We start from the raw sequence: 16,738 nt of genomic DNA on the forward strand, positions 1-16,738 counted from the left end.
GTGATCTATGGGTGTAAACACACGTGTTTAGAAGGCGTGTGACAGGCACGTGACATCCACCTAGAAAAACCATACAAGTCATTCCCCACTGGGACCTAGGACCTCTGCAGCAGCCACTGGTTTTTGTCTGGTTTACAGTACCAGATGTGAACTCTGTCTTGTGGAGTGGACCTTAAATCCAGTTGAATTGGTCTTACCCATAATGGCTGAGCAACTATTGCACAATCAGGCACATCCTGCCTGGCATGTCAGTATTTCAGCCCACAGGGTCCACATCCACGCAGGAATGTTGGGGACAGCAGCCTGCATGGCCCCTCTGACCCTACAAAAGCCAGAGAGCAGGATGGGAGTTTCCAGTTCAGTCCCGGTTAGCATCTCCATGTCCTACAGTCAGAGCGTGCGCGTGAGGTGTCTTCAGCAACAGGGCGTCACCCTTTAGTCCTGGCCTACAACCGACGCGGAGCAAAGGCTTCACCTTTTGTGGGACCTCAGGGAAGGAGTGTAGGGTAAAAGGTCTGAGCTCACTTCCGGATTTGAGAACCCACCAATCCCTAAGCTCAAAATCCCACCAGTCCCTGGCCTTGTCCCAAGCTGATGACTTGAAATCCCACCAATCCCCACCCTGGAAATCCCCACCCTTGAACTCTGCCCCAAAGAAACCCTATGTAAACCTTGCTGCTTCTTCCCCAAGCAGAGGCAGCCCCCATCCTGAGTTTTTCCAATAAATCTGCGTGAGGTTTGTTGTGCAGTGTGACTTTGTGGTGTTCCTTGGCTCCCGACCACCAGGATACACCTTTCCCCTCAGAGCTGCACACCTGCACTAGGGAAGCCTTTCCCTTCAGAGCGGTAACACTTTCAGGAAGATGGCCTTTAGTGGTGTCCTTTTTTCACCCTCTTAGGGTACCTCTTGGATTCTTTTGTTTGTTTGTTTTTTGGTTTTTTTTTGGTTTTTTTTGGAGACAGGGTTTCTCTGCGTAGCTTTGCGCCTTTCCTGGAGCTCACTTGGTAGCCCAGGCTGGCCTCGAACTCACAGAGATCCGCCTGGCTCTGCCTCCCGAGTGCTGGGATTAAAGGCGTGTGCCACCACCGCCCGGCTGTTTGTTTGTTTTTTAAGACAGGGTTTCTCTGTGTAGCCTTGGCTGTCCTGGAACTCATTCTGTAGACCAGGCTGGCCTCAAAATTCACAGAGATCTGCCTGCCTCTGTCTCCCGAGTGTACCACCACTGCCCAGCATTGAATTTATTTCTTTTAATTAACCCAGCCCCAGGAGGGTTGCAAGGCAGTTAGAAGCACCATTTACCTGGTTGTCTTGAATGGCTTTCCTAACCTGCAAAACACTCAGAGGTTATAGCTTTATTAATCTGCTTATTAAAGTCTTATCCAGAGAATGACATGAAACTGGACAAGGCTGTTTATTTATTTTTTTTCTATTTTATTATTCAACACACAGTTTCTCTGTGTAGTTTTGGTGCCTGTCCTGGATCTTGCTCTGTAGACCTGGCTGGCCCCGAACTCACAGAGATCCGCCTGGTTCTGCCTCCTGAGTGCTGGGGTTAAAGTGTACACCACTGCCGCCCGGCCAGGCTGTTTATTGGTATGGACACTCTAAGTGCAGACTCTAGGTTTAATATGGAAGCTCACAGTTTAAAAAAAGGTGTCAAAAGTCTGTTTGAATGGTTGGCTATAAAGTGTTTGTCAAGCCGGGCGATGGTGGCGCACGTCTTTAATCCCAGCACTCGGGAGGCAGAGCCAAGCGGATCTTTTTGAGTTCGAGGCCAGCCTGGGCTACACAGCAAGGTTCAGGAAAGGTGCAAAGCTACACAGAGAGACCCTGTCTCAAAAAAAAAAAAAAGCATTTGTCAAAAGTTGTCCAACTGAAAAGGAGTTGGAGATCCTGATGTCCCTTGGCTTGGTGTTGATGAAGGGATGTTCAGGCTCAGGGCATTGGAATGCTAGAGTGGGCGCACTGTGTAAAGCTAACCCTCCACACTGGGAAGGCCCAGAAGACACGCCGTCACTAATCCTACTGGACATGAAATGGTGAGAGGCCACAGCACATCTGAAGAGCTTTGTCATCCCCTTCTCCTTGTGCCAGATCTGAGGGTTGGAGATGCCGCCGCCCAGTTGGATGGAGTAATTGGGCCACAAAGTAGCAGGGGCCAGCTATCAGCACTGAATAACCAAAGGCAAGATGATTGCCATCATGATGGGCAGCATAGACAAAGCAAGGTCCATGATGACCCGGCCTGTAACGAATAATTCTTTAAGAATATCAACTCAGGCCGGGCGGTGGTGGCCACACCTTTAGTTCCAGCACTCAGGAGGCAGAGGCAGGAGGATCTCTGAGAGTTGTGGGCCAGCCTGGTCTACAGAGCGAGTTCCAGAATGGCCAGGACTACACAGAGAAGCCCTGTCTCAAAAACACAAACAAAAGGTGACTGAAGCTGAGGAGGCATTCAGTCATCAAGTAGACAGGATGACCCATTCTGTGGACAGTCAGCCTCTTTCCTCAGCCATCCCTGTCATTGTCCAATGGGCCCATGAACAAAGTGGTCTTGGTGGCAGAGATGGGGGTTATGCATAAGCTCAACATGGACTTCACTCACCAAGGCTGGCCTGGCTACAGGTGCTGCCAACAGCAGAGGCCAGCACTGAGCCCTAGATCTGCCAACATTCCCCAGGGTGACCAGCCAGCAATGGTAGCAGGTTGACTCCACTGGACCACTTTCTCTGTGGAAAGGACAATGCTTTGTCCTTACTGGAGTAGATAGTTACTCTGGTTATGAATTTGCCTTTCTTGCATGTAATTTCTCTGCCAAAACCACCATCTGTGGACTTACCGAATGCCTTACCCACCATCATGGTATTCTACACAGTATTACTTCTGACCAAGGAACTCACTTCACAGCCAGAGAAGTGTGACAATGGCCTGCAATCATGGAAACCACTGGTCTTACTGTGTTCCCCACCATCCTGGAGCAGCTGGCCTCACAGAAAGCTGGGATGGCCTTTTGAAAACAATTATGGGTGTGGTGACCCACCCCTCCAATCCCAGCACCCTAGGGTTGGGGCAACACAGGCAGGCAAATCTCTGAGTTCAAGGCCAGCCTGGTCTACAGAGCAAGTTCTACAATGGCCAGGGCTACACAGAGAAACCCTGTCTTGGGAGAAAAAACAAAACAAAAAACAAAAACCAGTTGCAACACCAGCAGCAGCCTGGAGGGCTGGGGCAGGGTTCTTCAGACGGTGATATATTCTTTGAATCAGCATCTAATACATGGTCTAGCTTCTCCCAGAGCCAGGACTCACAGGTCCACGAATCACAGGGAGGCAAAGGGAATGGTCCCACGCACTATCACCCCTAGTGGTGCACTAACAAACTTCTTGTGACCTGAAGTTCTGCTGGCCTAGAAGTTTTGGTTCCATAGCAGGAAGCATTCCTGCCAGGAGCCACACAAACATTCCAATGAACTGGAAGTTCAGACTTCCTGCTGGCCACTTTGTCTTCTGATGCCTTTAAGCCAACAGTCTAAGAAAGGAATAACAGTGTCTGGAGGGGACTTATCCAGATTACCATGGGGAAATTGGATTGCCTCTCCACAATGGAGGTAAGGAAGATTATGTCTGGAGTGCAGGAGATCCCCTTAGGGGGTGTTTTGGAGCTATCTTTAGGGGGTGTTTTGGGGCTACCGTGTCCTGGGATTAAAGTCAGTGGGAAACTGCAGCAGCCCAATGCAGGCAGGGGGACAAAGAGCACAGACTCCTCAGGAGTGAAGGTGTGGGTCACTCCTCCAGGGAAAGAGCCAAGGCCTGCCGAGGTGTTTGTTGAGGATGGAGGAGATGCAGAATGGGAAGCAGAGGAAGGCAGTTATAGATACCAGCTAAAGCCACGTGACCAGTTATAGACAAGGATTATAATGGACATGAATGTTTCTGTCCTATTTTGTTAAGAATGCATTTGTACAGATATCTGTCTTTTCTTTCCATGATTTCTTTATTAGGCAGTGTAGCATCACTTAAGAGAATATCAGTAATTATCATATTTAAATTTGAGATACTAAAAAAATGTCCCTCAAGGGAGATTGCCACCCATTCTAAATTTGTAATACCTTTTCAACTAAAACCTGAACAACTGGATATCTTGTGAGGGATTTTTTTGTTTTGTTTTGTTTTTTTGGTTTTTTGAGACAGAGTTTCTCTGTGTAGCTTTAGATCCTGTCCTGGAACTCGCTCTGTAGACCAGGCTGGCCTTGAACTCACAGAGATCTGCCTGCCTCTGCCTCCTTAGTGCTGGGATTAAAGGCATGCACCACCCACCACCAGGCATGAGGGATTTTTTTTTTAAATAAATCATTTGACGTAGGAAGACCCATTTTTAATCCAGATCTTTGAAGTGGGAAGCTCCACCTTTAATCTGGACCACACCTTCTGTTGGCAGCCTCTATAAAGGACATGGAAGAAGGAAGCTCTCTCTTTGCCTGCCTGCCTTCATTCTCACTGGCAAGTCGCCGACTTCTTTGGGATTCCAGAATATACTGCAGACCAGCTGAGACATCCAGTCTTATAAACTGAACAATTGCTGGATTCTTGGACCTTCTGTTTTTAGACAGAGGGCCATTGCTGGACTAGTTGGACCACAGCCTGTAGACTGAAGTTGCTTGGTTCCACTCAGTCCAGCCTGGGGAACAGCCATTTTTTTTTTATAAAATAATCACTCAGAGGTTTAATATTAATTACAAACTGTTTGGTCTATGGCTCAGGCTTATCGCTAGCTAGCTCTTATATATTAAATTAACCCATTTCTATTAATCTATATTTTACCACATGACCGTGACATTACGGGTCTGCTGACATGTTGCTCCTTGGGCAGCGGGGGCTGGTGTCTGCTCTGACTCCATAATCCCCTTTATATATATGTGTGTATGTGCATAGTTACATATAATATATAGTGTGTATATATATATATATGCACTATATATTCTTATATATAATTGCACACACACACACATACACACACACACATAAATTCTGTTCCTCTAGAGGACAGGACAAGGCAACATCCCGAACCCCCATCCCATAACAGTGGGGTGACAAAGACAACCTTGGTGAAACACTCTGAGTGTGTTCTCACCTGTTCTCACCAAGTGTCAGGTGATCTCAGAAGTTCACACCTAGGAAGATAGTGAAGTCAACACAATCAAGGTCTCATGCAGCACCAGAAGGTTCCATCCATTTGTCAGCTGCTTCCTCCACAGATCAAGGTTGGGCACACAGCGTGGATAGGAGACGCTAACTTAATTAGCTCTCTGTCACCCCCAGTCATTCTCTCTGAGCCATTACGTTTCCATATCCCAGAGCTCTTCAGGAGCCTCCCTACATCTCTCCACCCTGACCGAGTCAGCGGGCCTGCCTCAGTCTGCTCACACCTACTCAGGGCAAAGGTGAATGTGGCCCAGCTTTCCCGATGCACCCACAGGCTCCCTGGGTCAGACAGGCCCTGGGTTGGCCGGGTGGCTGTTGCCTCCCCATTCACCATACCTGGCTGTTCACTGGGGGGATAATTACCCACCCCAGGACAGGCTTGGCCGTCTTCACCTGTGTTGTTCCATCATGGTTGTCTTGTGTGAACTGCTCCTCAGGCTTTACAGACTTCCGGAAGCTCCTCAGCACACAATTTGGCTTTCTATCAATCTTTTGCTTAGGAGCTTCAGCTCCCTAGCCATGGTGGCGCACGCCTTTAATCCCAGCACTCAGGAGGCAGAGGCAGGAGATCTCTGTGAGTTCGAGGCCACTCTGGTCTACAAAGCAAGTTCCAGGACAGCCAGGACTACACAGAGAAACCCTGTCACAGAAGAAAAAAAAGCCAACAGGCACTGCGATGGACAGCAGGACTTTGTGAGCCCCAAGGACGCCTGAGGAGGCAGGCAGGAGTGAGTGAGGAGATGAGGCGGGCTGAGGAGAACCGGCACGCTCACACTCAGCCTGTGCTGTCATGCTTGCATCCCTGGCACAGCTTTGCAGTCTCCTGCCCCTGCTTCCTGTTCTCATCCTCGCTGATTAAATGTTTGCGTCTGAGCAACCAATGGAGGTAGGAGCTGCCCAGACCCACTTCCCTCGCCAGAGCTGCGTGTTCCTGCTTTTCAGGGAGCAGAGATGAGGAGGAGGCTGCCTGGAGAAGGCCCAGCTGTTCTCTCCTTCTGCCTCTGCTGGGGAGGAGGAGGGGAGGTCTGCACTGGGGGCTTGCAGCGGATCCCTGCCTTTACTTATCTGCAGTGAACTGTGACAGGCAGAGTGGAAAGGCAAGTTGGGGGGTAAACTGAGGCACAGGTGGGCACAGGAAGGAGAAGGTGTGGAGAGTGGGGTGATGATTCACTCTTTAAGAGGAGAGGCGACCCAAGGGCTGGAACCATTGCTGTGTGTGTGTGTGTGTGTGTGTGTGTGTGTGTGTGTGTGTGTGCGCGTGTGCGTGTGCGAGATACAGTACAGGTGGCGGTCAGAGGACGATTTTCAGAGTCAGTTTTCTCCTTCCACCGTGGAAGTCCTGGGACTGAACTTACATCATCAAGCACTTCTACCTGCTGACCCCCACCAGGATCTCTAGCTCTCTGGGCCTTGCCGACGTGGCTAGGCTGGTGGACAATAAAGCCGAAGGTATCTGCTCGTCTCCACCTCCCTCTGGCCATGACACACCTTAGTGTGTGGGGTCACGTGTGTGATGAGGGACACGAGTCACAGTGTGTGTGTGGAGGTCACAGCACACCTTTGCGCTGTCTGTTCTCTCCTCTACCCTTTCGTGGTTTCCAGGGGTCAAACTCAGGGCGCCAGACCTGTGCCGCAAGCACCTTTACCCACTGAGCCGTTTGGTGGTCCCCGTCCCCTGTCCCCGTTTTTACATGCGTGTTGGGGACTGAAATCAGACCTTGTGGCCATCATCACTTTACCATCTGAGCCCCCGAAACATTTCCTGTTGGTTTGCTTCTGAGGTAGGGGCTCCTGTCCTAGACTGGCCTTCACTGGATACTCACCCAAGGATTAGTTTGAACTTCTGATCCTTCTGTCTCGTCTCTAGTGCCAGGAATACAGGGGTGTGTTGCTCACACCTGCCCTGACACCTTTAGCCTTTTACTCATGCCGGAAATCCAGACCCCTGGGAAGGGGTGAGGATCAGTACTGGAAAAGGAGCCTCGCTGTGACTGTAACCAGGCCTTGGGGAGCGACCTTCATTCCCACCTTGGAGATCCAGGGGATCAGAGGGCAGCAACTGGGCGGAAGAGATAAGTGGTTGGGACGGAAAAGGAGTGGGTCCCCACCCTGCCCGAGTCCTTTCGTGCCAGGAAGCTGTACAGTGCCAGGAGGTCAAGCCTCAGCTCCGGGTCTCGTGTACACAGACGGCGTGGAACATACTGGAACACGGGAGTTCATAACAATAAGTGCTTTGAATGAAGAACCATTTCTTAATTTAATTTTTATCTGTGTGTATATGTACGTGTCTCTCTGTGGAGGGCACGTGAGTGCAGTGCAGGTGGAGGCCAGAACTGGATTCCGGACCCCTAGAGCTGAGAACGGAACTTGGGTTCTCCGTAAGAGCAGCATGCACTCTTAACCCGGGCATCTCTCCAGCCCCTCAACAAATAACTCAATTTTTGTTTGTTTTTCCTTCGAGACTTTTCTCTGCGTGTCTCTGGCTGTCCTGGAACTTGCTTTATAGACCAGGTTGGCCCTGAACTCACAGATTTCCCCTGCCTCTGCCTCCAGATGCTGGGATTAAAGGACACACCACCATTAGCTCAATGAATAACTCTTGAATGCTGGCTCAAGAGGTGGAGGCAGGAGAATGATGGATTCAAGTTCAAGGTCATCCTCACCTACAGAGGGAGTTCCAGTCCAGCCTGGACTACATAGGCCCCTGTCTTAAAATACAAAACCTGGGGATGTGGCTGGACTTTGGTTGATAGAGCATTTGCCTAGGAAGCTAATGGTTCTGTTCTCAGCACTTCAAAAACCAAGTGTGGTGGTGCTCACTGGAATTACAGGAGGAGGATCAGAAGACCAAGGTCATCCTCAGACCACATGGGAAGTTTCAGGCCAACCTGGGCTATTGGAAAGCCTGTCTCAGAAAAAATAATTAATATTACACATACAAGGATATGTGTGTGTGTGTGTGTGTGTGTGTCCCTTGAGATTGGAATTCAGCCCTCATTGCGTACATTACAGACAGAGACCCAGAGTCCTTTATAAAAACTTTATTGAGGGGAACGGGTAGAAAATGGAGGTGATGCCCCTGGAATTGAATAAAGAGAGCGAAGAACACACACGCCCGCCCCAGCGCTTGCCGAGGCTCCCCGAGGGGGGCGCTGGGCGCGGGCTCACGAGGCTGTCAGCTGGATGGCGAAGACCTCGCCATCTGCAGGCGACTCCGCGGTGCCAGGGGTCTCGGCTCCGCCTTCCGGCGTCCCGCCCGCGCCGTTGAGACACACGGCCTCACCGGAGCTCTCGGCCTCCTGCACGTTGTACTCGCCTTTCTTGCAGGCCGTGGACTGCACGTAGAAGGCCAGGCCGGCCCCCGCGGCCAGCAGCGCCGCGCCCCCTGCCGCACCGCCCACAGCGACCCACAGCCACGGACCTGTAGGCGCAGACCCTCCCTCAGCCCTCCATGCACCTGCTACCGCAGCCTGATGGAAGAAGAGGCCAGGAAGGCCTCTCCAGCATCGGGGGGCCCCCAAGACACCCATGTACCCCTCTTGGGCCATGGACCCCCTATACCCTCCTAATGACCCAGTTCCGCCCATTCCCCTCAGGGGACAGCCTGGAAGGACCAGCTCAGCCTTCCTCTACCTCTGACAGCCCCCAGCCCCAGGACAGTCGTGAACTGGGGCCACCATCAACTACGCTGAGGCCATCTCTGACCCCAGTTCCCCCTCAGTGGCATGGTGGAGAGTGAATTGGGTCAAGTGTTTCTTAGCTCCTAGTACCCACTCTAAAGGGACCGCGCGCGTACACGTACACACACACACACACACACACACACACACACACACACACACACACACACACACACGGGACTCCCCTAGGAGGTCCTTTCTTCCTTTTGTGTGTGTTTGAAAAGGCCTTAGGTGGCATAGGCTGGCCTTATAATCCCTGTGTACTGAGGATACCCTTATCTCGGATCTTTCTGCCTCCGCTTTCCTATGTCCCTCCAGTATGGGACACAGGTGAGCAGCATCGTCCTGGCTCCTGTCCATTCTCTCTGCCTCCACTTCCCGCCCCCTCACCTAACCTGTCACCAACAGCCCCACCCATGAAGCGCCCTTGGCCTCCACACTGGCCCCCTTCAGTCTTGCATACTGAGAGGTAGAGTCGGGGTTAGTAACCCCAAGGCCCAGGCCACTCCGTGTTGCACGTCCCTCGCCCCCACCTCCACCCCAGGAACCCGCCACTCACCGGCCACGCGCACCGTGATGCGCCGCGCGTGGCGCCCATGCGCATTGGTGGCTGCGCACTCATACTCGCCGCCGTGGCTGCCCATGGCGCCTGCCACGCTCAGCGTGCTGTTGTTGCTGGAGAGGCCGAGGTTGAGAGCCCCCGGGGGCGCGCGCCAGCTGATCTGTGCTGGAGGCCAGGCCTCGGCTCGGCAGGTCAGAGTGAAGTTACCGCCAGGCCGCACGCTCGGGGGCGAGGCCGCCAGCTCGGCCACGACAGGACGGTCTGCAGGGGCACGAAGAGGCTGCTCAGCACTGGGCGTTCATCAAGCATCCTCGAGATGGGGATGTCCACAGTCAGTCTGAGATCACCCCTCCTGGGATGGGCGGGCAAAACCGCTGCCTCCTCTGAGAGCCCCGCTCCCGCTACCCACCTGCTGTGGCAACCCAAGTGCTTGTTTCTTACGGAGGGGTACTGGAAAAGCCCCTCGGAATTCCCAGGGGTTTGCGACTCTCCCCTCCCACGGCTGAGATGGGGAGGAGATGCAGCGAGCAAGAGAGAGCCTAAGTAATCCTGCAGCCCCTGCGTAGACCAGGCCGTCCTAGAACAGAGCTCTGCCTGCCTCTGCCTCCCAAGTGTACTGGGAACAGAACGCTTTGTGCGTGCGTGTGTGCGTGTGTGCGTGCGTGCGTGCTGAGCACTGTCCACCGGACTACATCCTTAGCCCTCAAGGCGCTTCTCTAGCGGTCTGAGACGCCTCCATGCAAACGCCATCCTCACTCACATTCCACACCCACGGTGACCGTCCGCGAATCTGTGCCATGCGCATTGGTGGCCACACAGCGGTAGGTCCCCGCGTCCTCTCGGGACACATGCAGCCTCTCCAGCCTTGCAGCGCCCTCCCTGGAGCAGCGCACCCGAGGCGAGGGCCGTCCCCTGGCACTGCAGGCCAGCGCGGTGGCCTCGGCTCCCTCCAGCCAGGTCTGGTGACTTGGGCAGCTGGACTCATCCATCTGTGGCGGCGCTGCAGAGCAGCCACCAACAGGAGAGGCGTCAGGGAAGGCAGGGACCCTGGGATACCCCGTTCTTCCCGCCCACCTGCCCGCCTCCCCGCTCACACTCCGCGCTCACGACGACAGTTTTGACTGTGGAACCGTGCCGGTTGGTGGCGTTGCAGAGGTAGATACCCGGTGACAGGTTACTAGAGGTCATAGGGTTTCTAGGACCAGGGTTTGAGGACACCAGAGGCAACACCACCCCTTCGCTGGCACCCTCGGAGCCCAGGCACTCCACGCGTGGTTCTGGCTTCCCGTCAACTTCGCAGGAAAACAGCCTTCCAGATCCTTCTACCCACGTCCAGTTGCTCGGGCAGCTCAGCTCCTCAAAACTGGGACCATCTAGGAAGCAGGGAAATAGGAGTTCACACTGAGGACGGAGGATACCCGTGTGGGCTTCCCTCCAGCCACCGCTACTCACATTCCACCGTGACAGCCACGTTCTTGGCAGCCGATCCTCTGGCGTTGATGGCTTCGCATCGGTAAATGCCGGCGTGCTCTCGGGCCACAAGCAGCGGCCCTTCCATGACCTCCTCCTTCCCAGAGCGCACGCAACTCACGCTAGGCGGTGGAACCCCGTGGGCCACACAGCTAAGCGATGCTTCTGTTCCCTCCAGCCACGTAATATGTTCTGGGCAGCCTACACTGTCCAGCGCTGGGGCATCTGGAACAGATTTTTTTTAATTAATTTATTTATTTATTATGTATGCAGAAGGGGGTGCCAGGTCTCATTACAGATGGTTGTGAGCCACCATGTGGTTGCTGGGACTTGAACTCAGGACCTCTGGAAGAGCAGTCAGTACTCTTAACCTCCGAGCCATCTCTCCAGCCCTGGATTTTGTTTTTTAAGGCAGGATGTCCTATAGCCCAGGCTGGCCTTGAACTCATCATGTAACAGAGGACTATACTGAAACTCCTGATCCTCCTGCCTCCTACTCCCAAGCTCTGGGCTTTAATTGTGCCTGGTTTCTGCCAGGCAGGTGTGACCAGGCTTCAAACATGCTAAGAAAACAACCTACCTACTGAACTACAGCCCCAGGCCCAAGTTTGGATTTAGAAACCCATCTGATTCCCCTAATGACCTTCTTTCTATCTTCTGCTTCCAGAAGGCATGTGGCAAGCTATATCCTGCATGGGAGATCTCTCTTTGGTTCTTGAAGACAGGGTTTCTTTGTGTAGTCCTGGCTGTTCTGGATCTTGCTCTGTAGACCAGGCTGGCCTGGAACTCACAGAGATCTGCTTGTTTCTCTGCCTCCTGAGTGCTGGGATTAAAGAAGTGCCCACCTCTTAGTTCTGCCTGGGCCGTTTTATTTACTTATTTACTCTGTGTGATACTTGTGTGGGAAAGCTCTACCCAGCCCATGTGTGGAGATCGGAGTCTGGTCTCTCCTTCCACCTTTACATGGGTTCTGAAGACAGACTCCGTTGACCCTTTCCTGAGGTCTCCGGGTCCTTCTGACTGATTCCCACAAAGCGCCCATGAGACCTTCCCAGGTACACTGTTTTGACTGCCTCTTCTTGCCAGGCTGTGCCCAGGCACCACGACCAAGTTTATGAACACCCTACAATGTTTCCCCAATTCCTGCTGGAGCCCGGCCTCTCTCTCTGTAGGCCAACCTCCCAAACTCTGAGACCCGAAAGAGATGCGCGTGCCCACCTCTCCCTACTCACACTCCACAGTCAGGGTCACGTCCTTGACCGCCTGGCCTTGGCCATTGACTGCCGTACAGCGGTAAGTGCCTGCCAGGGAGCGAGTCACTGGACCCAGCAGGCCCAGCGCCAGCACGGCCCCGCCCTCAGGCCTCGCACAGTGCACCGAGGGCTCTGGGTTTCCGCGGGCCTCGCAGAGAAGGGTCTGTTCTGGGCCCTCGGGCCATGTCCAGCTCCTGGGACAACCCGAGTCATCCAGCCGGGGTGAATCTGCAGGCATGGGCAGAGGAAATGCAGTAAGGTTAAAGATGGCGCCATAGAGATGCGGTCCTTGGAGGTCACAAAGATAGGTGAGCACCCACTCACACAGAACACGAAGCTCAGCGCTCTGGTTCTTTCTTAGGGTCTCCCCGTCCACTTCAAGGGCGGCGTCGCAGAAGAAGCCCCGCTTGTCGTCATTCTCCGTGACATTTAACTGGAGCTCAGCGGGTTGTCCCGGGACCATAGCTGAAATTCCCTCCAGGGTGACAAGGGCTCGAGCCCCAGCCCAGCAGCTTATGGTCACCACCTTGCCCTCAGGGGCTTCTGGCTCACTCAAAGTCAGAAGAGGAGCGGGGAAACCTGGGGGGTGGAGCATTGGGTGGGGTTCACTGGCCACTGACCCCTCAGTTAACTCAAGCCCCCCCCCCATCTATTCATTTCCAGCTTCCCGCCCGGCCTGTTCGGGTGTGGAGGCCCCGCCCACTTTACAGGCTCCGCCTTCGTGAGACTCAGGACCCTGACCGGCCACTGAAGCGTCCCCCCTTGGGTCCCCTTACTGTAGACAGTCAGATTTTCCTGGGTCTCCCTGCTTTCGCCCCCGAGAGTCACGCTGCACATCAGCTGTCTGGTGCCTTCCTGCTCTGCGCTTGGCGTAGCTGTGGCAGTGGCCACGAGGCTGTCGCCATCGAAGGTCACAGCAGGTTGCAACCTCTGATCTCCCAGCGAGAGGTAAACCCCGGCTTCTGGGGCAGGAAACAGTCCATCCAAAGTGCAGCTCACCGGCCTTTCTGAGCCCACTTCTAAGATTCGGGGAGCAACCAGGCTCGGGGGAACTGGAGGCAGGGCTGGGGGAGACAAGGAACCGGCGCTTGAGTTTACGTATTAAACATTCAATGTGGACCAAGCAATTTACATGGTTTCATCATAAAAATACAAAAGGGCCGGCGATATGGCTCAGCGAAAACAGGCGCTTGCCGCCAAGCCTGAGGACCTGATTCGATCCCTAGGTCCCACATGGGGCGGAAGAAGAGAACCAACTCCCACTAAAGTTGTCCTTTAACTTCCACACATGCACCGTGGCGTGTGCATAAAGGCGTGCGCCACTACACCTGGCTGCCCCTAAACTTCTTTAAAACTTGTCAGTCAGGGTCCACGCTCACCAAAGGTGCGGAGCTGTCTGAGGGCGGAGCTGTTTGCAAAGAGTCCCAGGCCGTGTGGCCTCAGGTCCAGCTCCGCGAGGCATGAGAAATTGACCCCGTGGTCCTCCCTGCGCGCCAGGACCGTGGCGGTGAGCATCGCGCCGCGCGCTCGGGGTGGCTCGCCCACGAAACTGCGGCGGATCAGCTCCTGGGTGCCCCGCAGCAGAGTCAACGTGAGGCTCGCTCGGGGTCCCGCTCCCGGAACCCTGCAGCTCAAAGTGAAGTTCTCGCCCACGGGTTGCCAAGGAGGTAGCGGCATTAGCTCTACCCGATCCGGCCGCTCTGCAAGGGACCGAAACTTCGGCTCTATTGAGCTGTAACGCTCACCCGGTTGCGGGTGGGAAGGAGGGCGTGAGGGCCGGTGGGCGGGGCTTGAAGGGGAGGTCCAGGGACCTAAGGGGCGTGCCCACCCACAACTCACGGAAAGTTCGAATGAGCCCACGCGCTTGTAGTGTGCGGCGCGCGCAGCGGAAGAAGCAGACGGGTTGGGTCTCTGGCTCTCGGATGTCCACCAGCTGCCGAGCCAGCCAGCGCAGACCCCTCTGGGTCCCGTTCCGGCGCAGCGAGGTCTCCAGGCCACCGCGCTCCGGCCGCGGACAGTTAGTGCTGCAGTTGAGCCACAGCGAGCCCCCGCGCTCCACGAGCGCCATGCGGGGCTGAAGGTCCGCCCAGAAAGGTTCGAGCGCGACCGCTGCCCGGGAAAACGCGGGCTCAGCCTGGGGACCCCCTCTCTGAAATCTTAGCGCCCCTATATCCCAAATCAGGGGTCTCTGCAAGGACGAGGAGAGGCCACCGCCAAGAAATAGCACGGGAGTCCCGCATCCCACTCAAGCTTCGAGGCTGGCACACTCTCAGAGGGGCGTCTTGCTTTCTAAGGCGGAGATGGGGAAACTCGGTGCGGGGAGAATGGGGTCTCGGATGCACACGTCAATAGTGGGGAGGAGGAGACTCCAGTGGGGGGGATGGGGAACCAAGTGAGTCTCAAGACTCTGGCACACTGTCAGTAAATGGGGGTGGGGAGACACACTGAGGCTGGGGGCGAAAGCAAAGTAGAGATGAGACTGAGTCAAAGGCTTAAAGGAGACTGTCCCCAAACTTGAGTAACTTGGACAGACAGCCTCAAGGCTGGACTCTGGGAAGGAACCGCGGGAAAAGACCCAGAAAGCCGGTTGCCAGGGCTACAGGTGGAGGGGGAACAGGGCCTCTGAGTCATAACAGTTGAAGAGATGGGGGTCTTTGAGGATCACGAATAGAGGTGATGCCAGTCCGTGAACCATAGGGCACGACAGAGCAGGAAAGAAATAGGAAAGCCACAGTGTCTCTCCTGAGCGGGGTTGGGTGCAAAACCCCGAATCCATAAAAGGTGCTGGGTTCAGATCTGAAAGATCGAGGTGTGTTGGGGTGGAGGAGGGATGGGGAGAAGCCCCGGGCTCCAGGTGGTGGCAGAAGCGTGGGAAGCAAGAAGAGGGCGGAGCCTGGAGGGGACACCCGGGCCGCCCTCTCTGGTCCTTCAAAACCTCCCCCGCCTTGTCCACCTGGCTCCGCGGGCGGGCTCTTCTTACCTGAGATGCCGAGGATCCCCAGGCTCAGGGCAGCCCAGAGGCCGAGGAGCGCTCGGCTCAGCCCTGGCGAAGGCCCCGGCATTGCCGCCGCTGCCGGGGAGGGGAGAACGCAGGAGGAGAGGGGAGCGCGAGTGATGGAGAGCCGGGCTGGGAGGACGGCGCAGCGCAGCGGGTGGAGTGTGGGGGTGGCAGAGTTGCGCCCAGGGATTGGTTTAAACGTTGGTAACTTGGTTTCCAAGGAGGGGGCGGTGGTAGAGGCGGTGATGGGGGGCGAACTGGCGGGAGGCGAGCACGCACTGGGCTGCTCCCGGTCTTAGTGCAGACGATCTGACCAGGCAAGAGCGGTCCCCTGTGGGGGGAGGGGTCTACGTGGAGGTCGGCCTAATGGTCTAAAGCCTTCTGGGGGCGACCACGCTCTCCCGCGTCATCTGTGGTGAAGGGAGGGAGGGATGCTGCGAGGCCCTGCCCAAACTCCACCATCCTAGGTGTAGATTCTGGGATAACGCGCTAGGGCTCCAAGCCACGCCCATCTTCGGCCCCTCCCACCAGCGCCCCTTGGAGCAGGTGGATGGTGAGGTCGCTTGTAAAATCTTAGGGAGTCGTAGTATGCCGAAAAGGTGGTTTTAAGAGGAGGGTGTGGGGATGCCTCCCTTAACTGATGCTTAGTTTTGACCTCTAGCAGATTGAGAATGGGAGCCACGCCCCTAAGACCTCCTCCGCGCACGCGGCGAAGGGGGGGGGACCAAGTGCCCGCGAGTCGCAGACACGTGTGCGTGTGCGCAGTGTTCGCGGGCGTCTAAATTAGAGTCGGCTCCGGCACCCGATCTGTATTTACCCAGCGTGCAGCGGGAATGTGTCTACAATGCTGTTGTGAACCAAGTCTCTCGGGAGAGCATCTGCGCGTTCCTCGCCTTGGGCGCCGCAGCCTTTGCTGAATAACGAGTGAGTTTCTGCAATCCAAACTGGACCAGAAGATCAACTGGGGACACTTGTGACCTCGCATCTGTCTCCAAGCTTTGACACCCCTCCCCACAAGCATACCTGGCTCGATGACAACAAACATGTTGCCCGGATGGAAGTCTGTGACAGCCCATGTGGCCTGAGCGATCATCTCTAACTTGTTGCTATGCTAGATTTCCTATCTGGGTATCTGCTTCCTCTAATCCGTGCAGGAGGCCCCGCCCAATCTTGTGTTTACCCCTCCCCCTTCATTAATGGTAACCCCGGGGACCGGGTCTAGCTCCACCCACTGGCCTCAGTACCGCGCAAGATCTGTAGTGGAAAAGGAGGTAGGAGAAGGGAAACTTACCTTCCAATCAGAGCTGTGGTGTGTATCCGCGGAGCCAATCAGGAAGAGCCATACCAAGAGCCAGCCCTCCCCCAACCCAGGGCCTGGAGGGAGGCCAGTTTTGCCCTTCTACCCCGCAGGGATACATCCAGCAAAACACTCTGCGGAGAGGAACTCGGGTTCGGGGACCCCAAACTGCTCTTGAAGGAGAAACTTCAGCTGCCCTGAGACACACGAGGTGTTGTTTCCTCCAGTCTCGGGTATTGAAACCAAGGCCAGGCAAACGTACTACCCCTGAGCTAC

The 16,738-nt window shown here is 55.0% G+C and overlaps 1 protein-coding gene across 1 annotated transcript; it reads right to left on the reverse strand.

The window, feature by feature from the left end:
- Window positions 1-8,228: 8,228 nt before the first annotated feature.
- Icam5 (intercellular adhesion molecule 5) lies at window positions 8,229-15,809 on the reverse strand. The gene is made up of 11 exons (XM_028872430.2): window positions 15,148-15,809; window positions 14,007-14,276; window positions 13,547-13,867; window positions 12,944-13,231; window positions 12,492-12,746; window positions 12,147-12,395; window positions 10,897-11,139; window positions 10,539-10,817; window positions 10,205-10,444; window positions 9,442-9,705; window positions 8,229-8,623 (listed from the first exon to the last, which is right to left on the reverse strand). The coding sequence occupies exons 1-11, from the start codon at window positions 15,227-15,229 to the stop codon at window positions 8,367-8,369; spliced, it is 2,748 nt and encodes a 915-aa protein (XP_028728263.1). The 5' UTR covers window positions 15,230-15,809; the 3' UTR covers window positions 8,229-8,366.
- Between the last annotated feature and the right edge of the window lie 929 nt (window positions 15,810-16,738).

The sequence above is a fragment of the Peromyscus leucopus genome, chromosome 7 (assembly GCF_004664715.2).
Source record: "Peromyscus leucopus breed LL Stock chromosome 7, UCI_PerLeu_2.1, whole genome shotgun sequence".
In the NCBI taxonomy this organism is placed as follows: domain Eukaryota; kingdom Metazoa; phylum Chordata; class Mammalia; order Rodentia; family Cricetidae; genus Peromyscus; species Peromyscus leucopus.

Excerpts from the sequence above, each read along its gene's own strand:
- Icam5 (XM_028872430.2), bottom strand. The coding sequence starts at position 15,229 with ATGCCGGGGCCTTCGCCAGGGCTGAGCCGAGCGCTCCTCGGCCTCTGG. Across the intron at positions 11,140-12,146 it reads CGTGACCCTGACTGTGGAGT|ATGCCCCAGCGCTGGACAGT; the intron begins GTGAGTAGGGAG and ends AATCTGTTCCAG. Across the intron at positions 9,706-10,204 it reads GGTCACCGTGGGTGTGGAAT|ACCGTCCTGTCGTGGCCGAG; the intron begins GTGAGTGAGGAT and ends GTGCCCCTGCAG.